This window comes from Halichoeres trimaculatus, unplaced genomic scaffold, assembly GCF_033239565.1.
Source record: "Halichoeres trimaculatus isolate MK-OKI-2021-1 unplaced genomic scaffold, fHalTri1.1 fHalTri1_scaffold_8, whole genome shotgun sequence".
Classification (NCBI taxonomy): domain Eukaryota; kingdom Metazoa; phylum Chordata; class Actinopteri; order Labriformes; family Labridae; genus Halichoeres; species Halichoeres trimaculatus.
The window spans coordinates 3,804,839-3,830,818 of record NW_027437186.1 but is presented as its reverse complement, the minus strand read 5'-3'; the positions used below and the strand labels follow the sequence as shown (position 1 = coordinate 3,830,818).

Below are 25,980 nucleotides of genomic sequence, written 5' to 3'. Positions count from 1 at the left end.
TCTGCAGTGGTCTGTTCAAACTTGAAAGTCTATCGATAAAATGAAGAGTGAGGTTACGTTAGCTCTGATTGGTAGATGACTGGCAGGACATAACCAGGATTCACTGACGTTACACATTACAGACATGTCCCATAGCATCAGGCTGTCAGTAGCACTATGTATGGACAGCTACAAAACTACTGTATGAACTGACAATTTGCTTGTTGACACGTTAGCCTACCGAAAAGTCATAGCACTGGGCTGCTAGTAGCCCACATTTAGCTGGCCACTGATGTACTGAACAAACTTACATTTGCTTGTCATGCTTCAAACAACGGCGCTACACAACTGTTATGATGAATACCTTACCTTGTCATGTTGTATCCAGAAAAAGTTGACTTGAACAAAGAAAATTTGTTCCAAAATAAACACACGCTGGGTTAAAAGTCACATTTTTACAACAGTGGACGTGAGACTCTGGGCCAGAAGGTTGAGAGGCAGTCACATTAAAACGGATCCTCCTCACAGCATCAATTCTTTTAGGGGCCAGGCTGGTTTGAAAAGCTCTTTTCCCATAATATATTAAATTGTCATTTTAAATCATTATATTATCATCATCATGATTTATTATCATATTATCATCAATAACCTTTTTTTTTTTTTTGCTAGGCGCTGTCCAAGTAGCTGCCTGTTGCGGCAGCTCTCTCTTCTTTGTCTGTTTCTTGTAATTTTTTTCGTCTCTTTTTCGTCATCTTTGTATTTGGAGTGGATCATTACTTTGTATGGTTCATTGTTGGTCATGGACACCAAACTTTTTGTGGCTTCAGCGATATTTTTTACTACTTTTTCTCCCATGTTTGTCTGGAGATCCTACATGTAACCATGGCTGCATTATTTACATGTGAAATTAGCTGTTAGCAGCCTGTAGCATGTCATTGCTAACTAGTCTAGGGCTTGATGATTTCTCTCAAGGTGAGGAGGAGGAGGTGAGGACGACGTGCTGGTTCTCGGGTGTGAGCTGGGAGGTGACGAGTTATTAGACTATTAACGGTCTAAAGTACAGAACCAGTGATTGACAGGTGGGTGCCCCATAGTTGTTAGTGAGGAGGCTCAAGGCCCGCCCCATTTCCAATATAGCCTCTGTCGACAATTTCCCTTAAAACTCTGTTTCAGAATTAGACAGACAGCCACACTGAAACCACGCCTGTTTATTGTACAGTCTGTGTTTCTGACGGTCTGACGTAGTCCAGCCTGCAGGTTCTTGTCAGACTAGTCTGACAGAACAGAGGATAGATGTCCATCACATTGTCTCCTAAACAAGTACACACCCTCTTATAAAAATCACACATTAAAGGGTGATTCGACTGTCAAAGGTTTATTGTTTGCATCAATGACATGTTGTTTTAGACAAGGGGCAGATGTGTTTTTATCAAAAGTTCAAAACTAACAAAGGTACTTTCATGTTCTCAGCGTGAAACAGAAACAAAGTATGTGGGGAATTAAAAACAGGTCTGTCAACCCTTTAACTACCTCTGCTCTCCTCTACCTCTCTGTTTAACCCTTTTACTTACTAAATGCAAGGTAATTTAAAAAAACGATCTTTTTTGAATTTTTTTACGTTGTTGGAGCACTGAGATCAGAAACCACAAAATAAAAAAACAAAAAACAAAAAACAAAACAAAATAATAATAATAATAATAATAATAATAATAATAATAATAATAATAATAATAATAATAATAAAACATTTTAAGCTATAGAGACGACCCAATCAGGTTTTACTCAGTTTAACATTTTTTTCAATGAGATATAGCAAATAAAAAGAAAACATCCCAGCAAATGATTGAGCAGTGAGTTGAAGGTAAATCACCACTGGCCTGGTTTCTTCATTTTTACAAAACACTTTTTTTTGGTTGAGAGTTTCATACATTTTAAACGGATATACTGATAGAACGACTGCCTCCATACATTTTGTTGAATGAAAGTCTTGTCTGAGTTTCTTCCCAACCCCATGCCACTGTCTACAGCTAGTAAGATCATCACGTTTATTCAAAGAGGTGTTATTCTGCTTTTCCATATTTCAAACATGGGTTAAAGCAACAATACTGGGTGTTCAGACTGAGTGTGTGAAGGTTATCAAACCTCTACATTTTCATATGTTGTTCATTTAGATCTTGCCAAAATGAGGTCATCAGATTGGGATCTCATATCTGGTTCACACCAATGAAGAATAATAGAAAAAAAACCCAGTACCTCTCAATAGATATTAAAAAATAAATTTAAACAGAGGATAAATATGATTCTTTGTGTGCTGTTGATTTGGTTTAGTCGTGCTTGGCAGCCTGAATCAAGACCTCGTTGTGGTGAGTAGAATATAAATAAGGCTCAAAGGAAGCTCCGCTGTAAGAGTTGTGATCGAAGTCTTTCATTGCCTTTTTCAAGGCCATCTGAAGCAGCTCTATGTTCTGCTCAGCTGTTTCCAGGCTTGGTGTGCCACCAAAGATCCTGAAATGTGACAAAGAAGGAGAGGAGGATACAGTTTCAGATTACACCCCTCAGGCAAAGACTGTTTGGAGCAGGATCGCCTGTGGTCAGAACATGTGGTCAGTTTGCCAAGCAGCTACCTACAGACAGAGCAACTGGCTCCATCACAGTAAAATGGTGTTCCTCAGAGATCCATCCTGGAATCACTCCTTTTTGTTTCTATGCTCATTTTACATCATACTTAACAGATCTAGATTTGCCTCCACACTGACAACACTGTAGTAAATGAACACCACTCTGGATCAGACTGTCTCAGATACATTTTTTGATGATTAAAATATTTTCTTTTAATGCAGATGAAACAGGAGTCATGATCTTTCCAATGCAAAGTCCGAGCCACCAAACCTGCCTTCTATCTCCACATCTCACAGTCCACAGATTGAGTCTGTGTTACAGTAAAGGTATCTCAGTGATCAGTTAGACACTGGCTAATAAAATAAATGAATTAAAAAACAAAACAAAACAAAACAATTTTCTAATCATTTAGAGCTTCATCAGTAGCATAGAGCTCATACAAGATGGATGTAATATTTAGCTTTTCTCCTATTCTACACATAAGTGAAATCAAACCAGCATCAGTCTATATCACATTACAGCTTCTTACCTGACATAGATGATTCCTGCAGGTCTGCTCTCCAGTTTGACATACGGATCGTTGTTTTCAGGCTTGATGGTGCCGGGAGGAAGAAACCAGGACATGTAGCGGCCATCGGGACGCTCTGTGATCAGCACCGGCCAGGCATCAACAGCAAGCTTGAAACCTGGACAGGACAATGGCAGAGATAGGCACACAAAAAAATACTTCCTTTTTGGTACATTGAAACTTTTTGTGTGTGTGTGTCAAAAACTCACGCCTGGTTTTCTTAACAGTGAAAAGTCTTGCTCTTCATGTGGTTTAAATAAAAAGAGGTCTTGCATTTTGTGTCAGTCTGTTTGATAAGCTGTTAACCCTAACGTCTTCTGTGATGTCTGTTTTAATGTAATACATATAATAATTTCACTGTTCCACGATAAATCCAGAAATTCACACTAAGCAGGTTTACATGCAGGTTGAGAAATCAGACTATGACCTTAGTCAGCACAAGATGGGACTATCAAGAATAATGTGAACAGCTTAGTCAGACGGAGATCAGACTAAGCATAGCTTGACTGACACTTGTAGATAATGTGATTGCTATCAGACCATGGTTGGAGTTGTCAGGACTCAGCAGATTTTGGTGTATTTTGGTGTTCAGTTGGAAGAGGAAGTACATGGTCATGATAAATAGGATCACTTCCCTCATACAGTCTTTGGCTCCAACACTACAAACAAACACCATAGGACATACTGACATAAAAACATAAAGAAGCTGTCGCATCCATCTCTGCCATTGGTTGTGGCTGCCTATTGCAGCAGCTCTGTCTTCTTTGTTTTTTTTTGTAATTTTTTCGTCTCTTTTACGTAATCTTTCTATCTGGAGTGGGTCATTACTTTGTATGGTTCATTTGTTGGTCATGGGCACCAAACTGGTTTTGTCTTCAGTGATATTTTTTACTATTTTTGCTCCTGCGTTTGTCTGGAGATCATACATATAACCATGGTCACATTGTATCCATGTGAAATCAGCTGTTAGCAGCCTTTAGTGTATCAATGCTAACTAGTGCAAGGCCTGATGTTTCCCACAAGGTGAGGAGAAGGATATGAGGACAACGTGCTGGTTCTCAGGTGTGAGCTAAGAAGTGACGACATGGACCTGTCCTTCCATCCATCGTTATTGGTAATGTAAGATCTATTTCCAATAAGATGAACCAGCTAACCATACTAACCCAGCAACAGAGGGAATACCAGAGGGCAGAGTAGCAACATGCTATTCACAGACATGGCTAACGGAGCTAACACCAGACACCAACGCCACATTGGAGGAACTTCACCTGCTGTGAGCAGACAGGATCCAGGAGACAGAGACTGAACAGACTGCTGAAGAAGCTCAGTCCTGGACCCTGTGGAGGTGGAGACTGGACTGACTGGACAATGATGGACAAGCTGTCAGCATCTATTTTCTTATGGACCTTTTCGCACTTTCTAAACACTTTCTTACTTTTGTTTTCTTGATTGCTGCTGTGACTCCTCCTGAATTCTCCCTCAGGGATAAATAAAGTATTTTCTATTCTATTCTATTCTGAAATGGACACGACACCGCCTATCAAAGTGGAATGAAACTCTGCTGCTGAAGTTCTCCTGGGTGGGGCTCCGCGACAAGCCTGCGTGGCTCGGATGGGAGCTGGCGCTGTATGAGTTGGCCACATTGCAGGCTCAACTGTGGTAGCTGGAGAAAAAGGAGGAAGAGTTGCTGAGGCGCACTGAGGCCAGGTCTGCATGTATAAGCTAAGAAGACTAGACCTCCTGCTGTGACCTTACAATCGAGCAATGACCCTTGCCAGACTGCTGTGTGCATGTAAACTTACTCACTGTTATGGCCAGTTGTGTGCGCACTGGGGGGGTGTTTGACCACCACCCTATGGCCCAAATGCTGAAAAACTTACAGTACAGTGACCTTTTGGGTGAAAAATGATGATGATAATAAAGGCTATTCTATTCTATTCTATTTTATTCTATTCTATTCTATTCTAAAACATGCTAAACACCCTTCCTGGTTGACAAAACACCAAACTGTCCCCTTGTTTAAGGCTATATAATGTGTCATATGTATAACTTACAAAAATGTAACCTCAAAAACTTCAGTGAAGTGGACCGTGCAACTGTAAAGGGTTAAAAAAGTGAAATATATTGTTCAAGGTGAAAAGCTAAAGATGTTAAAAACAGACCCTGCTATATATTTTGAATTTCTATGTGTTTTAAAAAGCTGTATTTGAGTGTGTTCTCTGTTAAAATGTTAGAGCCAAACCTAAACAGGTCAAGTGACTGAGGACACATGATCCTTGTGTGAGCATTTTACCTGTCAGAGCTAAACAAGTCTAACCTTTGTTTCTTCACACAGGTGAGATTATACTCCTCAGAGACAAGCCCAGTGCTGTTACTCTGTCTGTAAAGTGTAATGGTAGATACAAGTGAAGAAGTTTTGCAGTTATGACACTACTATATAGAGATGCTAGACTAGCTCATGAATGTTAATACTCACAGTAACATTACAGAACACAGACAGAAATGCTAATTTCTGTCTGTGTTCTGTAATGCTACCTGTTTGTAAGCAAAAGAGATGCTTTTGCTTACAAACAGGTTTAAGATATGGAGAGCTACTCCACTCTTATCTTCTGTTTTCAAAACAGACAGTGATTCCGTTTTACCCCCGTTCTGATGTGAGACTGAATAATCTGAGAGAGGACAGATTAAAGTCTCTCATGATGGTGATGTTTCTGTTTCATGAATAGGATAAAAAAATAAGAATGCTGAAGTCATGCTGCCTTAAAGTTAAAAAGATTCAATTGTTTTCTTGGCTAATTTGCAATCCAGGGTCAGCTGAAGAAAAGGGATTTATAAACATTCAGGGTTCATAATAGGTTTGAGCATGTTTACTTATGTTTAGGTCACAGATTTGTTTTGTGTAGAAGATGTAAAGTACCAGAAGCTGCTCTGTGCACGTTTCCATTTTCCCTAAAATAACGAGAAAGAAGGCATAAATCCTGCAGCCACACTGAACACGAGCTGAACTTTGCTGCCTCTTCATTTTTAAATATCAAGATTTAAAGACTCACTCCTCCCTGGCACCATGCCAGCTCAGGGGAGTACCATGACGTGACAAATACAGGGCCAGGTGACACGTACACACAGAACTAATAAAACGGACAAAGACGTAGAGAGTTACATGTTGAGGAGTAGGATGAAGTAGACCTTTCAAAAGAGATAATAATGCCCAAACCCTGGATTTTAAATCATTAAATCATGTAAATTTTCCACGTGATTTTATTACATAAGTTCAAAGTAAAAAGATGCATTAAATGCAAAGTACTCATATCAGCCTGAGACAGCTTAAATACGTTGAGTAACATCTAAATTATTAACTAGATTAAAGTAAAGCAAAATTGCAAATAAAGTTTAAATGTAATTTCTCTTAAAAATGTAAATTTAAGGTGATCTTCAACATAACCCTTAAGTGTTTAATACATGTATCCTTTGGTTAATCTTTCACATAAAGCCCATTGATGACACAGATTAATGCTTTTATCAATTGTGCAGTTCCTTGCAGTAATCAGTGTTTCTCAGGATATTAGTGTTCAAACTACAACATTAAACTCCTGTCTGTCCCACAATTACAAGTTGTTGAAGTCATTACATTATCTATGCTATGAGGTGATTCATCATTGAACACATACAGCAATGTAGTGGGCTCCTGTATCAGCTGCATACCCTCCTTACTCACAGTTACAACAGTTGTGAGGTACAAGCGTGAATACAGACCGATATCAGATTATTTCGGTGGGAGTCCGTTTATTTGTGTTTTTGGTCAAGTAAAATATGGCCCCGTCTGAGTGCAGAGGAGCAGGGAGGGTGTGTTTGGTAAGTATTTGCGAATCCCCGGAAGATGACAGGAAATGATCCCGCCCACAAATTAACAAAATATGATTGGCTAAGACAGCTGTCATTGTCAAATTGTGTCCACATTCGCTTGAGTTACACAGGCATTCGTTGCAGTTACTGAAGACCCTGCCTGCCAGAATGTGTTGCTGATTTACCCAGATACCATCAAAAGGAAAATTGTGATTGGTCCTTTTTTTCATTTAGTTATATTAACCCCAGGACAAGTTTATAAAAATAATATAAAAGTCATTGCTATGATTTCATTGAGTAAAATAAATAAACAAAAACAAAATAAAACAAAATAAAGAAATAAAATAATAATTTAGCAGTAAAAAAAATCTTTGAATTTATATTTTTTATTAGGCCTTTACTGAATATCTTGAAGGCCCAGAGGGCTCTGATTGGTAATATAGTATATGTGTAGAGGTCTGTAGGAGACGGTTGAGCAGGATTATGCCTGCAAAAGTTGACTTTTTTCTTTTTTTAGGAAAATCCTGCCGACTCTAACTTTAAGTAGCTTTTTGACAGCCTGAACTTCACCCAATGCTGAATTTTTGAGGAACTGTGTGCTTTTCAATCCCAGGAGCGAGGGTCTAAATTTAGGTCTGGGGTAATAATCTCTAGTACTAAACAATGCTCTTCTTTGAGTCTGATAGTGTGAATGTGTCTCTGTCAGCTCCTGGTGTTCCAGTTTCAAATGACCCTATAAACTGGAGACCTTCAGCTGGACTTGTCAGTGGATGTCCAGATTACAACAGCTGAGTTTATGACAGCCAAAATACGGGTTGATCTCTACCGTCTTCATCCTTTAACAAGAGGCAGAGATTAATTAGTGAAAGCTGTTTCAAAAATGCAAAAACAAGCTTTTCAAAACGGCTCTGCCATCAGTGTTTGTTTCCTCTCAAGTGTTGGTTCAACAAGTCCACCTACAGTGTTTCCGTTGCTAGGCGCTGCTCAAGTAGCTGCCTGTTACAGCAGCTGTCTCTTCTTTGTCTGTTTCTTGTAATTTTTTTCGTCTCTTTTCGTCGTCTTTGTATTTGGAGTGGATCATTACTTTGTATGGCTCATTGTCGGTCACGGACACCAAACTGTTTTGTGTCTTCAGTGATATTTTTACTACTTTTCTCCTGTGTTTGTCTGGAGATCCTACATGTAACCATGGCTGCATTGTTTACATGCGAAATTAGCTGTTAGCAGCCTGTAGCATGTCAATGCTAACTAGTGTAGGGCTTGATGATTTCCCTCGAGCTGAGGAGGAGGAGGTGAGGATGACGTGCTAGTTCTCAGATGTGAGCTGGGAGATGATGACGTGGACCTGTCCTTCCATCCATCGTTGTTGGGAACGTGGGATCTATCTCTGGTGGGATGGACGAGCTAGCTGTGCTAGCCCAGTGGCATCGTGCTGTTCACGGACGTGGCTGACGCATCTGACATCGGACGCCGGCGCCACATTGGAGGAGCTTCGCCTGCTGTGGGCAGACAGGATCCAGGAGACAGAGACTGAACAGACTGCTGGGGAGGCTCAGTCCTGAACCCTGTGGAGGTGGAGACTGGCTGGGCTGGAGAGTGGTGGACGGGATGTCGTCATTTAATTTCTTATGGACCTTTTTGCACTTTCTATACTCTTTCTTACTTTAGTTTTCTTAAATGCTGCGGTGACTCCTGAATTTCCCCTCGGGGATAAATAAAGTATTTTCTATTCTATTCTATTCTATTCTACAGTACAGTGCAATAAATCACGATCAAAACCAGCACAGGCTGAATATCCTCCATGCTAACAGGCTAACAGATCGGATGAATTCTGAGCAGCAGTTGATCATATTGCAATTACTACATCCAGGAAGAAAAGTACAGAGGAGATGGAAATTATGGCCCCTGAATCAGTGCAGGCAGAAGAGGAAGGACGACAGCAGCAGGAAATACGACGCTGCCGAGCAGACCAATCACAGGGTGTATGTGTAAATCAAGGGGGTGTTAAAACACCGCCTGGGTTATCTGGTCCGGAGGGTTGAGCTCTGAGTGCAAGCGTTCACATTCTGCATTGTTGTGCGTCAAAAAAGCATCTGTCAAGAAAAGTCCAGAGGGAAAAAAACCAAAAAGGTGGAGGACCCAAATGCAGATTGAAATGAAACTTTATTTTAACTGAACTCAAAAACTCAAACCAAACATGAAAACTCCAACAAAAGAAACAAAACCAAAAACACTAAGAAACTCACTAAAGGCACTGGGGACACAGGAGGCACGAAGACACCGAGACAGGAACAGCAACAGCAAACAAGGACAGCATACAATGAACCCACAAGAAACATACTGAACACAGAGACTATATAGACAGGGAGTGATAGAATAGAATAGAATAGAATAGAATAGAATAGAAAATACTTTATTTATCCCCGAGGGGAAATTCAGGAGTCACCGCAGCATTTAAGAAAACAAAAGTAAGAAAGAGTATAGAAAGTGCAAAAATGTCCATAAGAAATTAGATGACGACATCCCGTCCACTGCTCGTCCACCGCTCGTCCACCACTCTCCTGCCCAGCCAGTCTCCACCTCCACAGGGTCCAGGACTGAGCCTCCCCAGCAGTCAGTTCAGTCTCTGTCTCCTGGATCCTGTCTGCTCACAGCAGGCGAAGCTCCTCCAATGTGTTGCGGCGTCCGATGTCAGCCACGTCTGTGAACAGCATGATGCCGCTGGGTTAGCACAGCTAGCTCATCCATCCCCCGGGGCTAGATCCCACGTTCCCAACAACGATGGATGGAAGGACAGGTCCACGTCGTCACCTCCCAGCTCACATCCAAGAACCAGCACGTTGTCCTCACCTCCTCCTCCTCAGCTCGAGGGAAATCATCAAGCCCTACACTAGTTAGCATTGACATGCTACAGACAGCTAACAGCTAATTTCGCATGTAAACAATGCAGCCATGGTTACATGTAGGATCTCCAGACAAACACAGGAGAAAAGTAGTAAAAAATACCACCGAAGCCACAAAAAGTTTGGTGTCCGTGACCGACAATGAACCATACAAAGTGATGATCCACTCCAAATACAAAGATGACGAAAAAGAGACGAAAAAATTACAAGAAACGGACAAAGACAAGAGAGCTGCAGCAACAGGCAGCTACTTGGGTAGCGCCTAGCAACGAAAAAAAAAATTGATTGGCACAGGTGTGAAACAAGACACAGGTGAAACACATGAGGAGCAATCAACAAGGAGGGAAACACTAGGAGAGCCAAACCAAACACAGGGAAACTCAAGACAGCTACTAAATACATAAGACACCAAAACACTAGAAATGATGATCACAAGAAGACAAACACATGACAAGAAGCAAATCAAAACCACAAGAAGCACAAACTAAAGACAAGCGACACAGACATTCCACAAGACTAACACAGGTGACACAGAACCAGAACAGAATACAAAGAAACACAAGGGCAAAAACACAAGAAAACTCAGAAACACAGAAACCAAAAACCCAAACCATGACAGCATCTTCACTTTCCCACTCTGAATGCAAATAAAGACGCAGCTCCTTTCACCTTCAGTACATCATCAATACATCAAATCTGGAGCCATGGGATGACATAACACCGAGCTCACATGGGACCTTCTTTCTGCCCACTTTCCTCACCAAACGAATCTCTGTCCTCTCTCATAAACAGAGGCAAAAATCACTGAACATGTTTAAATCAGGGACAGAGCCAGCAATTCAGTTTTGAATAAATATTCTGCTGAATTAAGCTGAACTGTAAAGAAGCTCTGTTGCTGGCCTCATTATTTTCTTCTGTTTATGCAGATATTATTATCTGCTTATGGGCTGTCACTGTGACACCTGTAACAACACCTTGGTGGGCGTGGCTTAGCAGTCAGAAGACAAATCTGTCCTTTGTTTACAATCAAATTCACAACCTGTGATCAAAAATTACGGACATAACTGTTGAGTTTGAATGTAAACAATCAGCAGAGAGTTCCTGAGATGAAAGGAGCTTTCCCTCTATGACATCACAGTACCTTTCCCTTGATGACATCACAGTGCCTTCATCTCTATGACATCACATTGCCTTCGCCTCTATAAATGAGACTCTGTCCAAGCAGTCAGATCATTTTCAAACATTCATCGACGGACACAGTCACATTCAGATTTCACTCTGCAACTTTCAGAAAGACAGAGAAAAATGCAGCGATCAGCTTACCAAGCAAGAATCAACAGGAACGCCTATCGACAAGGCGTAGAAATGGAAAAACTCCGCAGGGAAGTAGGACAGCTCACGGAAATGTTGGAGTTAGAAAGGTCTCGCCATCTTCAGACCAGAGACCGAGAGCTGCTGCTCAACCAGGAGCTGGAGGACACCAAGGCTGAACTGAAGAGACAGAAAAACCTCAAAGAAATGTTTATTAACCGAGGGAAAGAGACCAAGAGAGAGCTGGAGACGCTCCAGAAATACAGCTCTCAGGAGACGCTCTCCAAGCACAGGATCGCCCTGAAGGTGAGGGACACAACCCGGCAGAAGAAGAAGAGACATCTTCACGCCGATTATGAGGAGCTGCAGGTGGCTCATATTGTCAACAATGAGAAGTTCACTGCAGAAATCAAAGAGGCGGCCGACAAAGTCAAGACCCAACAAGAAGAGCTGCACAGGATGTCGGAGTCATACCAGGGACTCCAGCTCCAGTACAACAACGACATCCAAAACGCCAAGCTGCAGGTCCAAACACTTCAGCAAGAGCTTCAGCAGCAACACCAGGCTCACGCTGAGAAAGCCTCTCAGGACCAGCAGGTCATCCTGGCCCTGAGACAGGAACTGGACCTCGTACGTGAAAAGATGAACAAGGAGGTCGCTGACTTACACATGAGCAACTTTGAAAAGGAGATGCTCTACTGCGCCGAGCTGGAGGAGCTGAAAACTACACTAAGAGCACACGAAGCCGGCGTGGACCCACACAGCGCCAAAGAGGACCTGACAGCTGAGCTTCAAGGCGAGAAGACAAAGAACGGGCTTCTCCAAGAAGAGCTGCAGAAGCTAAGAGTGAGGAACCAGGAGCTCACACTGAAGTTCGAAGCTGATCTTCAGTCAGTCATAAACCAAGCTGAGAGCCAGCAGCAGGAGCTCCAGGGACAGATCCAGCATCTGAAAAAAGAAAACGCAGACGACCAGCTGAAAATGATCACCATGAAAGCTGAAATCAGCAGAGTGCAAGAGAAGATGGCAGAGGACATCAATGCCCAAAAAACCACCTATAAGGAAGGGGAGAGCGCCCACTGCAGGGAGCTGGAGGAGCTGAGGAGGCAGTGTGCTCTGCTGCACTCCCAAAACACGCAGCTCTCCAACCAACTTCACAAAGTGAGGAGAGAGGAGCCCGAAGAGGAGCAGGCCATGGAGGTTTACACCACTGACATGGAGGAGACTGCAGGACCTTCTGGGACCCAGGGACCTGAGGTGACTCCTGGACCTGAGGAACCAGCTGGGGCTGCAAGAGCTGAGGGCCCGCCTGAGACGCCAACATCAACGGCATCAGTGTGGAAAAGAACTCGGCACCTTCTGGGCTTAAAGAAACCTAAGCAATGGAAAAAGAAGTGAAACCCCCCCCCCCCCCCCCCCCCCCCCCCCAAAAAAAAAAAACCTAAAAAATATATATTTTTTAAAATAAATAAAAATAAAAGAAAAAAATAAATAAAATGAAAATATTTCTTTCAATGGTTTTGTAAATTTTGTTTTAAAAAAATGTTAAATGGAAAATAACTTGTTGTCAAATCTGTCTGAGAAAGTTCAGAGGTCATTGAAAAAATGGGAAAACAACCAAATCTACTCGAAAGTTAGAACAAGGTTTTTGTTAACAAGTATTACAAACAAAGGTTTTAGAGATGTGATTGTTGATTAATAGAGTAGATATTTTGTGACCCTGAAATGGTTCAGCTGTTTATATTTTCCTGAGTCACTGTTTACAAATAGACATTTTCTCTATAGGACTTAATGAAAGTGAGTTGTTTTGAATGGAGTGTGGTGATTCATGCAAAAATGATCAAAACCAACATTTAAAGCTTCTAACAAACTGCTGTGTTATGTCTTTTTTGATGTTGTCCCTTTTTTATTCTCTCTCTGCTAAAACACCGTCCTCTTAAAATACATGACTGGTTGTGTAGTTACAGCACAGGCAGCCAGGAGTCACAAAGCAGGAAGGCTGACAGAAAACCAGCAGAAGAAGAAGTAGCAGCCACACAGGGGGTGTCTCAAAGCGATAAACTGCAGTCTCCTCTCTCCTCTTTCTGAGTCACCATATCGAAGGATGTCCCAAAGCGACAGCTGTGCTCAGAGGAGAGAGGCGGGAGGAGGAAAGAGACAGTGGGTGACCCTCAAAACTCTTAAGTTCCATCTTTCCGTCCTCCACTTGCGTCGTTCACTTGCGTCTTAGTTCCTCCCACCAGAGATGATAGAGAGACACGAGGAAATGAAGAGAGGAGAGAGGATGGAGGAGATTCGTTTTTAGAGCAATGGGACATCCTCTCCCTCCGGAGCGTCACATGAAGCAATGTGTTTCAGTGATGACGGCATCAGCTGATCACCTCTGGATCATCTGTCAGTCAGCTCTAACAGCTGTTTGTGTGTCTGCACATGTGCGCTGTAATAACTCTGATAAAACAGAAACAGTAACAGAGCTTCGTCTGTTCCTTTAACCTGTTTAACAAACACGTTACCATGAAGAAAACCTGCTCTCTGTTTATTCTGTGTTCTGTTTAGAAGCTCACGGATCATTTTACCGGTAAAATGTGTAATTGTTAAATTATTTATGAATTATTTAGCCTTTATCTGGACCACATCTGATTGTGAACCCTGAAACTTATTAATATAACCCAGTTTATTGTGTCTCAGGAAGATATTATTTATTAGATTTCAGTTTTCAGTATTACACACCCGCTCAACCAGTACCTCACTCCACTGCCTTCAGGGCGCAGGTACAGGACGATAAGGTGCAATAAGACTCCCCTTGGGAAGAGCCTCATCCCTGCAGCCATAGCCTCTCTGAATGATAGGCCACGCTGACTGTGTACATGTTTGTGGTGTAACTTGTTGCTGTCTCTGTTGTTGAAATTGTGACTTCAGACTTGACTTGGACTCATGAGCAATCATTATGATCTCTCTTTTCCTGGCATATTTCATTAGGAAAACTACGAAATGTCTGATCAGCTATGGCGCATCATAGATATGACGCGCGTCTGGAGGTCCCGTACATTAGTACATCTGATGCTGCCACGATCCACTCTGTGGACTATAGGCTTGATATCTTTTATTCAAAGTGTGGCTGTTACTGCTGTTGTCTGACAGTAATGTCCCTTTACAGTGCAGCCGATGAACGTGTGAATATCTGACCTAAAAATGCTCGGTGTCTTTGGGGGCAGCGCCCTGTGTGCTGGTGAGAGTAAAGACGCAGACAGAAAACTCTCATCTCCAAGCTGTTGTTTTTAGTCACTCACTGAAATGATAAATACAGCCTGAGGCAGTGGCGAACCGTGAGTAGTACAGCTGGGCCTTCACCTCAGCCCTCACAGCCCAGAAAAGAAATCGTCGCGGAAAAAAGTAGTTAACAAAATACATTTTCATTGAATAAATAAAATAAAAATAAAAAAGAGGCTTTACATAAAACAATGACTAACATTATTAAGTGAGTTTACAAAACTTACTTAAATAACCTAAAATGATGAAGAAAATGTCTTTAGTTTTTATCTTTGTCAATCTGTGTCATACATAAACTCGTTACTTTTACCCATTGAGAGTACTGGCAGGCTGCCAACACTCCTGAACATGGAGGGAGTCTCCCATTTTTTAAACCCCTTGTCTGGCTGTTCTCCTGGCTTGTGATTTCTCCTTATTGTCCCCCCCACTTAAAGCATGCTCCTGTGATCGCTAATATTTTTTGAAAGTGAATCAAGTCCCGTACTTGGGCGTTATATCGAAAACTCAAAAACCATCCACCCCTCTCTCTTAGTTGGTTTGATCCAAAGACGCTGCAGGAGACCTCAGAGACGGAGACAGATAACTGTGCTGCACTTGTTGATGAAGAGTTGACCAGAGCATTAGCTGTTTTCTATCTTTCTTTTTTGGTGTTGACATGTCGTGAGTTAAACTAACGTAGCTCTGCTCTTACGTAGCATCCTCTTCAATTAGGAGAGTTTAGAGCAGCGTGAATCATATAGTGAGAAGGCTGACTCTGGAATAGTGAAACGTGTGTCGTTATGAACATAGACTGTAAAAAAAAAAGTTCTGTCTGTCTCTGGTGTGTGATGCGCATACGCGCTGCGTGTGTACGCGACAGCTCTCTCTCTTTAAAACAGGAGAGAGTTCAGGTGGAGGAGACTGACTGAGCCAGTGGAAGAGAGGAAAAATTCAAACCACAATGTCTTACACAGTGCCCGTGATAGATGAAGTATTAAGACATATACACTCGCACGAGCACGACCAGATGAAATTTTTACTCGCACACGCTGAAAAAATGCTAACAAGCTAGCCACAACTCCGCTCTCGTCTTCTGCTATACCCTTCACCGCTCTCACCACTCTCCCCACTGATCGGACTTCACGAAGGCCTATGCTCTTCTGTTTTTGTCCCGCCCCCCCAAAAAATCAAATCGTGATTGGTCAATTTTCCTGTCTCTCTCCAAACCAAAACACAGCCTGGCCTTCGTGAAGTCCTAACCACTAAACGAGCCAGCAAACTGGGCTCTGATAGAGATAACATGTTTTAAGACAGTAACCCTTTCATTGCTGAAGTGAGCTTTGCAGTACACTTAATTTTAAAACTTAGATGATGTATTAAATGTATTTTATTCAACTAAATGAGAAATTATATATAGAGCGATATATGATACGAATATTTTTTGGTCCAGATTTTTTAAGGCCTTCTCTGAAGGCCTAGAAGTCCCTGAAGGTTCCCCACTGCTCAAAACGATCATTAAAGATTAAGCCTTTTGATGTATTTTGAAGCATGTGAAGTAAGATTTAGAAAAAAGAAAAGCTTTCAATTAAAGAGAACTTCATAAATCAGTTTTTAGGAGATGCTTTGGGGGCCCCTGGGAATCTTGGGGGCAACTGCCTGTGTTTGCCTAATTGTAGCTACCTGTAGCCCCTGTTTGTAACATTGAATACAATAAGATATTTCATGGCTGAAATGCATTCTGGGAGTAGCAGCAACAAACTGGTTTTAGCTTCATAAAGGAATGATTTCCCTGGCTGTGAGGACACGTCTGTCTTTCTCTGTGGAGGTGCATCAATTCTAACTTACCTCAGACGTTCGCTGACGTTCAGTGACAGTGCAGGATTCATGATGTAATCTGCACATGCTCATAGCACGTTTTCAGTGAAAGCTACAGTTAATCCAATATGATCACAGAGTTTACTCAATCTGTTTTAAAAGAGTTTACATGCAGCACATCTACTTTCTGTGTACTTAATATAATGAATTAACTTTTTATTTCCAATCTGAGCACATTAAAGGTTACTCAGACTGTTTGGATTGAGTTTACACACAGCACATTTACTTTGTGTTTACTGATCATTATGATTATACTTTACATTTAACTAACTTAAGATAAAGTTCACTCTAAATGAATACGCAGTAATTACTAGGACGAGGAATGAGTTTTTTGAAGACCTCATGACCAAACATTTGTTTGACTGAAGTTGTTCTTGTCCTACCTCTTTCCTCCTGCCTCTTGGTGTAGTCCTTCAGCCTTGAATGTGCAGCCCATGGATCATTATTCTCTATTCTGGTGGAGATCCAGTCAGTGGCTTCGTAGTACCGCTCCTCGTAATCCTGTAGACAACAGAGAAAGATGAGCAGTGTTTCAACATTTACCCTAAGAAAAGAGCCGTGTTTGAATCTGACCTCAGTTTTGTCCATCAGTGTAAAGTGAGGACAGTTGTTCTCCTTGCAGAGGATTTGCCCTTTACAGAAAGATGCTAAGAGAAGAGATCCAAGCAGGACCAGCAGCCGCTCCATCTCCACAGCTCTGTGAAGTGACTCTACCAGCTGCAGACACACACTCTGAGATAAAGGGCAGCACGACACCAGTTTATCAAGTCAGACTGATACGCCCACATCACTGCTCTGCCAAAGGAGGGAACAATGTATCACTTATTTTGGGCTGTAGAGCATTTTGAGGAGTGGCTCTGGTCTCTTTGATTTGTTTGATGGATGTTCTGCCAATTTGAACGCTAACTATAATAGTTTTAACATCTAATTATGGTCTAACAACAACATCTCACTGACCTTTAAATGACTAATAACAAAAGCTAGGTTATTGTGTTGCCTTTGTGTGTTTTTTTCTCTGTCACTGTCTCTGCACCACACAGCACCACAGGCATACACCAGGTTTGTCTAAAGTCAGGTCCAGGGGCCCACAGCAGCCCATTAACCCTCCTATCTTCCTCAAATATTAGTCACACATTTTACCCTTGGGGTCAATCTGACCCCAGGAATATTTGCCGCCAGAAAATGATTTACAGAAAATAGTTGACCAAGTTTTTGTGTCAGGAACTTTGTTTATTTGTTGAATACATAAATAACCCCTTGATAATGACACCTTGACCTGTCCTCTAGTGCCACCATCAGGCCAAACTTTTCAATCAGAAATTATTTATCTTGAAAAGTTTTCATCCAAATCTTCTCAAGTTTAATGACAACATTAATGACCACAAGAGTATGAACCCTATAGGTTTTGGTGATGATGTGACCTTTCCTGCAGCGCCACCATCAGGCCAAACTTTCAGTTTTAGAGTGTGTGTATCTTTAAAATCTTTCATCCAAATCTTTTCTGATTGAGGTGCACATTCATGACTCTCACAGAATGAACCATATTGATTGATGTTGGTAACCCCCCCTTTACTCTCATAAACATTTTCATTTACTTATTTTATCTACTTTTTTTTGTAACATATTTGTGGTCACTATAAAGTCTCTCTAACCCCTCCTCTTTTGTTATCAGGGCTTGGGACCGGCTATGGCAGAGTTTGAGCTCATGTCGCACCCACACCGAAAAAAATTATAAAAATTCAATTATGATTATTGATCTTCAATAGGAGTAGTATAGCCAAGCCAAGTTTTGAGTTGATATGTGAAAAAACCTAGGACTAGTTTGTTCAAATACGTTTGCCAAAATTGCTAAAATTGTGATGTTTCGGCCCAAATAGCAAAGTTCGTGTTCGTAAAGCACAAAAGTTGTAAGAACTTTTTAGTTGGGCTGGGCATGCTTATCATACACCCCAAATTTTAGCGCTGTAGCTCAAAGTCGCCCAAGGGACTGCAGTTTTAAACCCCCAGGGGGCGCTATGGAGCGTTCATTTTTGTGCAAGTTGCAGATCATACATTTTTTCAGGCATGCGAATGTTGGGGTTAGGCGTGCTCGCATTTTATTCCAAGCGAAAGGCATGCAATTCGGGGATGTTTTGGCAGAAACAAATAATAAAGAAGAAAAAAGGCGTAGAATAATAATCACAAGGGTTTCAATAGGGCTCTCACCCAACCTGCGGTTGGTGGGCTCGGGCCCTAATGATTTGGACAGAGAGCTGAAATGCAAGCTTTTATGTTTGCTCCTCCCTTATTTTACATGAACTACCAATGTCCTTGCGGGAATATCCCACCTTCCACAGCGCAGGAAATATCAGTTCTATTTGGCAGGTACGAGAAGTACCCCCCCCCCCCATGACATGTTTCAACTCAAAAGAATCAACTCTGCACCTGCAGGTGTGGGAATATAAGGTCACACATGGGTCACACACAGACAGACAAGTTTTACACAGCTAAAACAGCTTGGGGTCCAATTGACCCCAGAGGAACACCGATGCGTGCAATATGTGTACAGCAAAATAAAAAAATATTTTCATAATAATTTTATGCTAAATCAATAGTTCCCATCAAATTAGGAAAATTCATGAAATATGAAGCCAAAAAAAAAGTCAACTATTGTTTTTTGAAGGATAAACATTTAATGGAGTCAAATTGACCCCAAAGATAACAGGAGGGTTAACACAATCTGATTGTTAAATTCAAATCTAGATTTAGATTTAGTATTTAGATCTATTATCTTGATTTAAATTTAGATTATGTATTTAGATTTTCTTTATCTGTAGGCTACAAATTTTTGATAAATAAATATAACATTCTGTTTTGCATGAACTTCGGAAAAACAAGCTAAATGTGAGAAAAGTTAATTAAATCTTCACAAAATTTCAAGTCTTACAACAAACAGTGACTGAAATTTTACATTCTGTGCACCATACAAATCAGTAATTTCGTGTGAGTTTTACCTGAGGTAATACTGATTTTGGGGATTTTTACATTTCAAAATTTTAATAACTTAAATTTTTGAGATTTAAGATCAGTTTCACAATATGAATATAATTCTTACAGGAAACCAAGACCCCAAAAAGTGCTGCAGAAAAGCAGCTGGAAAAACAGTGACAAACTTTCAAACATGCTTTTTAGACGTCAAATGAGTTTCGGTAGCTGGACTGAGCTACAATCTTCAGCTCAGGAACCTGGAAAAATTTCAAATTAAGTTGCCTGAAATGGGCCAGTACACATTTTGAGTAGTTCAATATGTTTATTATCAGATTTAGAGTAAAAAAGACAAAATTTAGCTTGTTTTTTAGAGTTACAACAAGTAAATGGCACCAATATCCACCCCTAAGGGAGATCATTGCCCTTGGTCAGAAGCAGAGTTTGCTGATGTGTACACAGCATGTAACACTGCAGAAAACTGACCACTGATCATTTAGGATCAGGAGACACCCGAGGAACAGGTGAGCTTAGATTTCATCAGTCTGTGGTGATGGAAAAAGGAGGTTTAAACACTGAGACTGATTTTTACAGTAACCACCAAGAGAAAAAGTTTACAAATAGAGCATTGATAAGTTACTTTCACAGTTCAATGAATATGTCAGTTAAAGCCGCTGGCCCGGAAAAAAGTTGGGACACCCCTGGCATTTACCTTCTGGTTTTGTAAATGTGGTGGAAAGTGAACACTTCCTGAACTATACAGGCTCAGGATTTTTCTTACAATGCCCATCTATCAAACACAACCAGAGTGCTCACACTCGTCATACAAATTCAAGGTGAAGCCTTGACAGCTGTCGGTAAAGTTTCCTTCAAACTCATGCTCACAGGTGTTATAGTCAGAGAATGCGACTTTAGTCAGGATCATAGAGAGGAAATGTCACACTTCTGACTCTGGTCTGGAGCAGATTATTTCCTTGGTGAGTGTATTTTTGTGAGTGGAAGGAGCTGGACCAAATCTTACCCCTACAGAAACTCAAGCCCAAATATGTCAGCCCTCATCATGGAGAGTATCTTAGCTTTTTTTTAAGAAGAGGAGGAGGTGGAGCTGCATCATCCATATTTATCTAGTGTCAGTGGTGTCACAGTGAGCCATCATGCCCCCATGCTAACTGTGACACGTGTACACACTGTCAGTATGACACAGAGGACCTGATGTGTGCAGGATAAAACATGATATTCTGTCTGTCTTTGAGTCAACTCACAGTATGTCTTTAAGATTTAACATGAACAAGCTGCAGATTCACTGATTCACTCACATTACCTCAAACCACATCAGGAGAGTGGATACTTTGTGTAAGTGCTCCTTTACCAAAACAGATAATTAAAAAGGCTGTATGTCAATAAAGGAGTTTGAGCTACAGGAATGAGGCCTCTACAGTTTATCACTCTGTATTCAATCAATCAATCAATCTTTATCTATAAAGCACCAAATCATAACAAATGTTATTTTAGGAAACTTTCCAAAAACATTAATAGACCTGTTGACGTTTCTAAAAATGTATTTTCTCAACAGAGTCTGATTTCATCTGACCCCCCATGAGTTCAGAGCTTTGCAGCATTTAGTAAGTTACACTTGAAGAGGAACAACTTCCCTTTAACAGGCAGAAACCTCAGACAGAACCAGACTAATGATAGACAGACATCTGTTGAGACTATGATGGAGAGAGTTTTGAGTTTTAAAACACCCTTCACCCAGTCTGGTGGATGCGTTGTTGGTCCTCTCCTGCAGTAGGTCAACAGAGGCTGAAGTCATGCTCATTGTGTAAAATAAAGTTTTCATTTTACTCTTATGGAAGGATTACGATGTTAAATATTTAGAATTAAAAGGGAGTGCTTGTTCAACATCCTCTGTTCTAAAAGAAACTGCAGATCCACAGCAGACCTTCACCAGATGTACACCACATCCTCCAGATCTCACAACATCAACATCAGATCCTCAAAGTCTTCACCACATCTACACCAGATCTTCACACACATCTACACCAGATCATCAGATCTTCTCCAGATCTACACCACATCTACATCAGATCTTCACCACATCTGCACCAGATCATCAGATCTTCTCCAGATCTACACCACATCTACATCAGATCTTCACCACATCTACACCAGATCATCAGATCTTCTCCAGATCTACACCACATCTACAACAGATCTTCACCACATCTACACCAGATCATCAGATCTTCAACAGATCTTCACCACATCTAAACCGGATCTAAACCAGATAGTCCAGATCTTCACCAGATCTACACCACATTCTCCAAATCTTCACAACATCTACACCAGATCATCAGATCTTCAACAGATCTATACCACATCTACACAGAATCCTCCAGATCATCACAAGATCTACACCAGAACTACACCAGATCTTAACCAGATCTACACCAGATCTTTACCACATCTACACCAGATCTTCACCACATCTACACTAGATCTGCACCAGATCCTCCAGATCTCCACCACATCTACACTAGATCTACACTGGATCCTCCAGATCTTCACAAGATCTACACCAGAACCACACCAGATCATCCAGATCTTCACCACATCTACACTAGATCTACACCAGATCTTCACAAGATCTACACCAGAACTACAACAGATCTTCCCCACATCTACTCTAGATCTACACCAGATCCTCCAGATCTTCACAAGATCTACACCAGAACTACACCAGATTTTCCCTACATCTTCTCTAGATTGACACCAGATCCTTCAGATCTTCACCACGTCTCAACCAGATCTACACCAGATCCTGCAGTTCTTCACCAAACTGACTTGCTGAAACTATGTTATCCCTTAAGGATCTCCTGTTGGGTTTATGACACATCAGAAGGGTGGATCTCAAACTCCAAGGTCTGCTCTCTGACAGGCCTTGAGGTGGGTTTGTGGAATGGGGAGGCTTAGAGAAACAGTTGATTAAAGAAAGAGTGCCAGACAGAGGCTGGAATTAGGATTCACTAAAACACCAGAGAGAGAAAAAACAGAGGCACCTGCGGGACAGATTAAAGACTACAAAAACACAATACTCGCTCTTTAAAAAGACACAAATGGAGCAAGGTCTACAAAATGAAACAGGAAAAACACTGAGACTCTAATGACACATGGTTGAACTTCACATCCATGAAAGACTAGAGCACAGGACATGAGACTGAAAGCAAAAGATAAAACAACTCAGGTACCAGACAGCTGAATTTTCAAGGATACAGACTACATTTCCCATGAGCATGTGCTTAAAAAGATGTGTCTCATTTGTTGTTTGAGCAAATAAATGAATACTGATCTTCTCTAAGAAACAAAAACAAAAAACAAGCAAAAGATTCAGACTGATGACTGAACTTTGTAAACTCTGATTGGTTTCTGGTTTGACCTGTCACAGCTCTGGCCTCTCAACAAATGATTTAATAATTTAAGTGTGCTCACAGTTAACTCTTTGTAGTCCTCAAAGAGCAGAGACATTAACATTAAACCCTGTATATTTCATCCTGCTTCAGTATCAGCCACGAGGACAAAACCTGGTCAGAGGAAAAAGCTTCAGAGACTCAGACTTTACTTTGGAAACTCAACCCAAACAGACTTTAAATCTGACAGAGCCTGTCCCTGATCGCTTTGTTTTCCTCTGATGGTGATGAGGATACATCAGTAGGAGAGACTGAACCAAAAACTCTTAACTGTGCATGACAAAGTAAAACCAGGGACTTTTACTCTTATCCAAGTGTTTCTAGCTTGTTCCCTAAAAACCCTATCAGACTCAAGGTCAAGGCTTCACTCTGGCTATCAGACCTGATTCAGAACACAAAGCACGTCACAGCCTCAGAACGGCGCTGATACTCAGAACAGCGCCTCTCCCTCTCAGCTGACTGTCTGATAAAGTGATCCTGACTGTGTTAATCATTCCTGCAGAGTGAGGCCGACTCTGAGTGCTGGATGTAAAGAAGCTGAAATCAGGTCAAATCAGAGTCCAGCCTGTTAATACTTAAACACCAAAGTGCTCACTCTTCTCACCCCACTCATCAAACATGGCAGCTTGGTCAGGTGCCCAAAGCTTCAACGTCTCATGCTGCTGTGAGCCCTCTGAGCTCAGCGCTGCTCAGCTGGAGAGCTGATGGATTCAGAGGAGAAGTGGATTTGGACGTCATCAGCATAACAGTGAAGATAAAGAGCGTGCTTGTGTGTAGTTTAAAAGTTTAAACCAAGGAACCTGTCCTCATTCTCCACCTCTCAGGGTCCACGGATTGTATCTCAGACATGTGCGTCAGTGACATCAGGGATGGGGGGATATGACCCCTTCAGATTCACAGTCCGATCTAGTCCGAACTTTCTAACGGCTTTCAGATGTAGAACCAATGCATTTTTTAATGCCACATCTTCGTCTATTCCTTAAGTAATTCATTGAACAATAGGCTTATATAAAATAAAATAAAAGGATAAAGTCGAAGATAAAACAAGGGTATCATACCCTGTGTGTGGCTAATACCTTACCTTTATTGACCCAGTACGGACCGGTAGAAAGTTAAGGATAAGGCATATATGTGCTGAACAGGATCTCTGATCCGTGCGGGACACAGGAGCCACCACACATCCACGGGAGTCGTCTGCAGGTTGAAGGTTCTCACGGGATTTCGAAGTGGCTTGATACTTCAGGAAAAAATTACTCCAAAAACAGGAAAAAAGTAATTCGAAAACAGAAAAAAATTACTCATAAAAACAGAAATAATTATAACAAAAAACAAACCAATAAAAAAAATATTAATCAGAAAAACAAAATTAATTACCACATAAAAACAAACCGAAAAATAAATTACTCTAAAAAACCTGAGTTTTTTTTTTCTTCAAGTGAATGCAATACGCTTCAGTAATAGAGTATAAAATTCCATACATAGTTGAAATCAAGTAAATAAGTAAATCAAAACAAAAAGTTGTTTTAGGATTTATGAAATTGTATATGTGAAGTCCTGTTTTTTCAATTTTTGATAAATTTGCAAAATTGCAAAAGTTTAAAAATTGCAAAGATAAAACAACTGAATTTCAAAAATTTGCAAAAAATGTTAAATTTCAAAACTTTGGAAAAATTGCACAAAATTTTAAAAAATTGGGATTTTTTATTAACTTTAAAGTTTGTTAAATGTCAAACATTTTGCAAAAAAAAAAGGGTTTTAAATTTGCCCCCTGTATTTGATAAATGTATTGTTAATATCTTATATACTTATAATTTTTTTGCCATCTGCTAATTTATTGCCATACATCAAGCATTTTATACAGCCAGCACATTGGCAGTTAAACAATTTCTAACTACACAGAATACAAATCTGTACTTTCATCCAGATCAGTCTTTTTGTAGATTTCATTATCTTTCTTATTTGAGATTAGGTACAGCTGCATGGAAAGTTGATGTTTTAGGAGGTGAAGTAGAGCAGTGGCAGGCTTTATTGACAGATGTGATGCACATTTAGTTCAACAAAATGTTAAAGATTTTAAGTGTCAATGTCTTTAACCATCAATATCCTCTGTGAAAAAAAAATCTATATTTTTTTAAAGCTACAAGGGGCCACTGCAAAGGAGTCAAAGAGCCGCATGGGGCTCAAGAGCCACAGGTTGCAGAACCCCTGATTCTGAACATTGTGATTTCTCACAGCTTCAACAGCAGATGGCGCTACGAGACAAGGAGGCGTGAGGAGGGGAGACGGGTGGAGGGGCGAGAGAGGAGAGAGAGAGTCTGTTCTCCTTACTAACGCACCTTAGCATCCTGGCTCTCCTGGCGATGCACCTGCAACCTCGCCTTGCAGTCCTCCTCCTCCTCTCACTGCTGCCTCTGTCCTCCTCCCCGGCGGTCGGACAGCGGTAGTGCGCACTGGGCTGCAGGAGTGCGCAAGGCGGCAGCATGCACCTGGAGAGAAACCGCCCCGCCAAGCCAACCAAAGGCTCAGCCGGAGTCACAGCGGCATGCAGGGCGATGCTCTAACAGCGGGGACACAGCAGCAAAGCACCGGGCAGGCACGGAGCTGCGGCATGGGCGTGGGAGAGAGGCGCAGCCTGAATGAGAGCGATGTGATTCCACTGGCGTAAGGAGGGCGGGTGGGGGGAACCCGAGTCGTGTTGGATCAGAGTGTCCCGGGTGTATTGGGAGGGCTTGGTTTGGTATCTTCTTCTCTGAAATTCGGCAAACACTGTACTTTTCTCCTGCCATCTCCACGAGAGTTTAAAGGATGGAGAAAGGCGCACAGCAGCAGCAGCTGCCCAAAAGCGCAGAGGGTCCGGCGGAAGACATCTCCAAAATCAACGACGAGGAGCTGCTGAAGTGGGGCAAAGAGGAGCTGGTGCGGCGCCTGCGGAGGGCAGAGGCGGAGAAGAGGGGCGTTATCGTGGAGCACGGAAATCTGATGCGGGAGGTGAACCGCAGGCTCCAGCAGCACCTGAACGAGATCCGGAGTTTGAAGGTGAGATGGGTGGGGGACCCGGAAGACAGGTTTCTGCAGGTCCCACAGTTTTCTGCTCTTTTCCTGTAGTCTAGGATGACTCTGCTGATCCAGACCTGAGCAGGTTCTTTGACACATGAAGCCTCCACAAAGAGAAGGGTCAGCAGATAAAGGTCACTGATCACTG

General features: G+C 41.5%; 2 protein-coding genes across 5 annotated transcripts in view; one reads left to right on the top strand and one right to left on the bottom strand.

Annotated features, from left to right (window-relative positions):
- Positions 1-1,633: 1,633 nt before the first annotated feature.
- LOC141794909 (uncharacterized) lies at positions 1,634-25,838 on the bottom strand. 3 transcript variants are annotated; one of them, XM_074675536.1, is made up of 6 exons: positions 25,115-25,838; positions 23,860-24,031; positions 16,921-17,079; positions 16,731-16,848; positions 3,128-3,284; positions 1,634-2,484 (listed from the first exon to the last, which is right to left on the bottom strand). In XM_074675536.1, the coding sequence occupies exons 1-6, from the start codon at positions 25,258-25,260 to the stop codon at positions 2,304-2,306; spliced, it is 933 nt and encodes a 310-aa protein (XP_074531637.1). In that variant the 5' UTR covers positions 25,261-25,838; the 3' UTR covers positions 1,634-2,303. The 3 variants fall into 3 exon arrangements, with proteins under 3 accessions (XP_074531637.1, XP_074531638.1, XP_074531639.1); XM_074675537.1 differs by having other exon boundaries at positions 16,921-17,064; XM_074675538.1 differs by lacking the exon at positions 16,921-17,079 and having other exon boundaries at positions 1,636-2,484.
- The window catches only part of LOC141794908 (uncharacterized), a 70,309-nt gene continuing 69,400 nt past the window's right edge, over positions 25,072-25,980 (top strand). The window contains exon 1 of one of the 2 annotated variants that reach the window (XR_012598568.1): positions 25,072-25,814. Coding sequence is in view for 1 of the 2 variants with exons in the window: in XM_074675534.1 (XP_074531635.1) it covers positions 25,584-25,814 (231 nt within the window). In the remaining variant the exon portion in view is untranslated. The remainder of the gene's footprint in view (positions 25,815-25,980) is intronic. The other variant, XM_074675534.1, reaches the window with a different exon arrangement.